General features: G+C 45.5%; 1 protein-coding gene across 1 annotated transcript; it reads right to left on the bottom strand.

Annotated features, from left to right (window-relative positions):
- Positions 1–3068: 3068 nt before the first annotated feature.
- EI90DRAFT_3022819 (uncharacterized protein) lies at positions 3069–3434 on the bottom strand (the record flags this gene model as incomplete). The annotated part of the gene is made up of 1 exon (XM_039057819.1): positions 3069–3434. The coding sequence occupies one exon, from the start codon at positions 3432–3434 to the stop codon at positions 3069–3071; it is 366 nt and encodes a 121-aa protein (XP_038908180.1).
- Positions 3435–4701: the final 1267 nt, after the last annotated feature.

Genomic DNA, 4701 nt, shown 5'->3' with positions numbered 1-4701 from the left:
TCCTCGTTTTGCAGGAGTTTTAGTCATATCTCCGTCGTTTATGGTAGTTTCCCTATAATTACTCTCATTGGTTCCGTTTGGTGACATCTACATTTCTATTATAAACACGACTTTGACTTTTGCATTAGTTCCTGAGGAATCTTTGTTCCGTGGTACTTCCATCCTTGCTATGTGTGCGGACGTGGAAAGTAGTTTCCGTGGAGGTTCTCTGATTATTTTTATAGTCAAATCTTGGTCGATTGTCCTAATTCTTGGTTTAATATTTGCTATAAATTCCCCCGAGAATTCCGTCTCGTTGATGGTAAGCTTGAAGTATTTTTGTTATTTTTCTTTCTTTCGATTTATCGTGTATAGTCGTAATAATTCGTAAAAATTCGTAAAATTCGTAAAATTCAGGTCCTTCTATGTTCTCATATCTACTTGTCGTATGAGGTTTTGTGATTTATCTGGCATATTTTCATAATGGGTTTCCATAGTGTGGCCGTTATTTCTCCTACAAACAGGCACAGCGGGTCTATTGCAGTCCCTTGCAATCCCCTTTTTAATCACTTTGTTTCTCTTATCTTTTTTTTTTTTTTTTTTATCATGTTTTCTTAAGATTGTTTATTGGATATTTGCATAAGGTTGCTTTAAGTCTCGTCTCAATCTTTTCGCGAAAGTGTTTCATATTCAGTCCTAGTGGTAGTACAAAGAATGTATTCGGAAGATAATTCGGGGTTGATTGGGCGGTAGTGTGATTGGGAGAGAGTGTGTTTTCACATCAAGCCATCTCATAGCTACCTCCAATATCTTTCCCTTCGCTCAACCGGCCAGGTTTCGTCGGCAAACAACACGTCTTGGTCCGATCGGTACATTTCCATGGCTACTTGCAACTCCTCCATAGTTTCGGGATCGAACTCTCGGAGCTTCTCGTATACGAATGTTTGGAAAACGTGGTAAAATTCGAGAGGCCGTTCCTTGCGGGGTATAGTTAGATGTTCGAGGGATAGATGGAGAAAATGATGAAGTTGTCCCCATGCTTGACGTAGATTGTTGTCGATGTAATCTACCGTTCCATGGTCGTTGCAGATAGCAGCTTCCAACGTAATCCTTCCTATTACCAATTCTATGACTTCTTCCAGGTCTCGTACCAACGGCCTTGTCTCGTGCAACTTGAATAAAGTTCCCATTCTGCGCGGATTTTCTCGAAGCGCGATCTCATCTTGAATTAGCGACGTGCATTCTTGAGTAGTCCTCCACGTTTTGTCTAAGTCTCGTTCCAATTGTGTTAGGTGTTTGTTGAGTAAGACGCTTACGAACTTGACGCCCTTGGGGTAACCTTGGTCGTAGTCTGTGCGCATCTTTTCTTTAAGTAGTTTGGCGAATGCTGGGGATGCCGTGGTTCCAACGCGGGGTATATAAGAAGATCGGGTAGGTCCCCAGGTGGGTTCCGGTGAATTATGGGGTACCGACGCCACTTGGTTAATGGGGGGGTCCGTCCAGTTATATGCATACTCTGCAATACTACTTTCGGGATACTGTAATTCCGCGTCCTGTAAATCTTCTGAATCCGTATCTACAGCGGCTATCTGGGTTATCTTAACTTCCTCTGTCTTTGTCTTCACGTGCTTACTATCGGATTGTAGGCGGGACTCTTCCAGAATTCCCCCCGTCCTTTCCAATAATACCCTGTCCGCCGTTTGTCGCTGGTTAAGGTTATTCCTCACCCTTTCAATCAAGTATTCAAGCTCGGAGTCCGATCCGTGGCTATCAGCACTAGTGGACATTTCATCTGTTTCCGGGATTGTCACCTTTCCCAAGGTTGTGATTGCTCCTGCTGCTACGACGTGATTTGGAATCCAACCTTCCATCTGACCTCGCTTGACTAGGGAGACTGGCGATTTGGCGGTCTGGACAGTAGACATATTCAGATATAAGCTAGTTCGGATTATTCTGAGGGGGCGGGACTCTAGCTAAGTTGTCTTCGTCCTCCTCTGATTTTTATATATTTTTGCTTCTGTATACTCCATCCTCCATTGGTACTCTGGGGTTCTGAGCTTTCCCTTCGTGGATTGTGTCTTGTCCCCCCCATCTTTCCAATGACCGCGAGGCAGTCCATCCGCAGCCTCGTCTCTCCGTTCCACTTCCCTGTTCCTTTCTACTCGACCTTTATGATATCTGCTCTGGTTTGGTCTTCAATATCATAGCTCAACGTCTCAATTCTCCTGGCTGTTCCCTTAGACCAAATCCTCCTTCGGCTTTTCCCTTTGGGCGCGCACTCCGATCTTAGATCGCCGCCGTTACTGGGGTTCTCCGATTTTCCCATGACTCCTCTCCCTGCTGACTTCATGGCTTGTCTCACTGGCAAGTCATCTTCGGGTTTTCCATTTATTTGGATCTTGCGCCCTCTTTGATCGATTCCTTGTGTCTTACTCGTGTATCCCCCGATTGCTACTCAATTGTTTCTGGGCCGATGAGACATTACTTGTCTCTACCTTATCCCTGGTTTTGTTTACTTTAACGCTAGAGTACATTGGGATCTACGCACGGAGTCCGGGAATTTATCGATCGGCTGTGTTCATAGTCTCGGCTATCAGCGTTTGCCATACTGGGACAGCCATTTTCGGATCCGTACCTTTTCCTGCCCCCGGAAAGGCAATAAAGGGGATGTTACTCCTCTTCCTCCTTCCGTTGGTTTAGTAGGGGTAAGAAGGGTTGCGGGATACGTAGATTTGCCTGCCCGTTGGCTTCCTCCCTTGGTTCTTGAGTAGATACCGGTCCCCCAACGATTCCTGAGAGCTTGATTTCTCTCGATACTCCATATTCCTATGAACCGCCTCTGGTTCTTCTCCGTCGGACGTTAATGGGCTCTCCGGTTCCGGTTCCTTGTCCTTTTTGGGTGTTAATCCGTAGCGCCAGCCTGCTAACGCTATGATCAGGCCCAGGATTACTGCGATCGTCGTGTATAGAGTAGTCTTCATGCTTTGTAGACTAGTCTTGTCCGCTTTCAGGGGGTCTTTCTGGTGCTGTGGGATCATTCTAAGTCATTTTATACCTTTCTTCCGAGTCCAAATACAACATTTTTATTATTACACCCATATATTTCTGGTGTGTATCTGACACGCTTCCCTCCAGTCCTGTCCGTTGGCTATGTAGTCGTCTATGTGGATCATAGCAAGTCCTTCGGATAGACCATGTACTGCCATCACATCCCGTACTGCATACCGATATGTAAAATCCGGGCATTCCACTACTGGCGGTCTGCCGGTTACTCGTTGTACCTGTTCGGGTGTTGGCGGGTCATTGACGATCATTTCAGCCATTTCTTCAAGGGGGAACTCTTCACCCTGTCTGCTCCTCCGCTGATCAGATCGCCAGTTCTTCCAGCCTCTCCTTGCCCGTGTGCAACAGCCGACCGCACGCTTCCAGACTCTCGAAGCCCATCCCTTCTTCATTTTTGTTTTATTTTCCTTTTATAACTTGTTAGCTTTTTAGGGTTATACTATGCTTTTTCCCTGATTATTTACCGCGCGCGCTTTTGACTTTTTGTTCCACCGCCGCGGGTGCTCTGTATTGTATGTGCTTTTTTGATCCCTGAATCCATTAACGTGGGTTAATTAACTGAAGAAACTTCGCTGGAGAAGCTTTCTTTCCTTTCCAAGACGTGAAACCAGTTAAGGTGCACGGGCGCAGGAAAATAGAGGCGTCCTCTCGGTGATTCAGGACTTTTATACCTCATATATGACCCGGGCTGATGTTTCCGTTCATGGTCCCTATAGTCCCATCGCGGATCGTACCTCGCTGCTTCCCTTGCCCGTTCACTTAACGAGTCAATTACTTTCGGCAAATCCCTTCCCTCTTTTATCAATTGTTTTCTGATGGTCCATCTATCCCACACTGCGTCCCAATATAATATTTCCTTATTTAACCGTGCCTGGCTTTCCTTGTAAGGTATTTCAAATGTTATTTCCACGAAATCGTCCCCGTCGGGTCCGTAGATTCATCACCTTCTCCAGACTCTCTGGATTTTCGTCAGATAATCCTCCCGAGTCATCGTCTCCTGAGTCATCTCCTTTCTCGCTCTCTTCTGACGGGGTCCCATCAGCCTCCTCCTCTCCTAACCACTGTTTCCTTTCCAAATTATGCCATTTCTCAATTGTTTTCCATTTTCCCTCTTGTTCAGGCTTCCGTTTGTGTATGATAGGCTCGTTGTTCTCGCGAAAATAAAACATTTTTACCCGTTGCGCTGCTATGGGCTTGGACAATACTGTTCCATCCAACTCCGCTAAGACATACGCCCCAGATGGTCGGTTTTCTACCACGTAATACGGCCCGAACCATCTCAGCGCTCCCTTATTTCCTTGTTGATTATCTAGGAAATTCTTATATACTAATACCATAGTACCGGGTTTGATAGGATCTTTATATTGAGGTTTTCCATATTTGTCCCAAAATGCTTGCGCATTTTTCCGCCGTTGGGCTTCTAGATCCCTTGATGCCTGGTCTATATTGTCATCCCTTTCCTTCAATTGAGCCATTCTTAGCGCTAGTAGATCCGTTGTAGATTCTACTTTATGCCAGTCCAATGTATGCCATGTTCTTTCAGAGATATCAAAGGGGAATAGAGGTGCTTGTCCATATAGTAAATAATATGGTGAAAATCCCGTAGCTTTACGCGTCGTTACTCTATCCGCCCACATAGCATAATAAAACCATTCGGAC

This window comes from Cantharellus anzutake (assembly GCF_015039405.1).
Source record: "Cantharellus anzutake strain C23 chromosome Unknown EI90scaffold_176, whole genome shotgun sequence".
NCBI lineage: Eukaryota > Fungi > Basidiomycota > Agaricomycetes > Cantharellales > Hydnaceae > Cantharellus > Cantharellus anzutake.
This window is presented reverse-complemented; position numbering and strand designations above follow the sequence as displayed.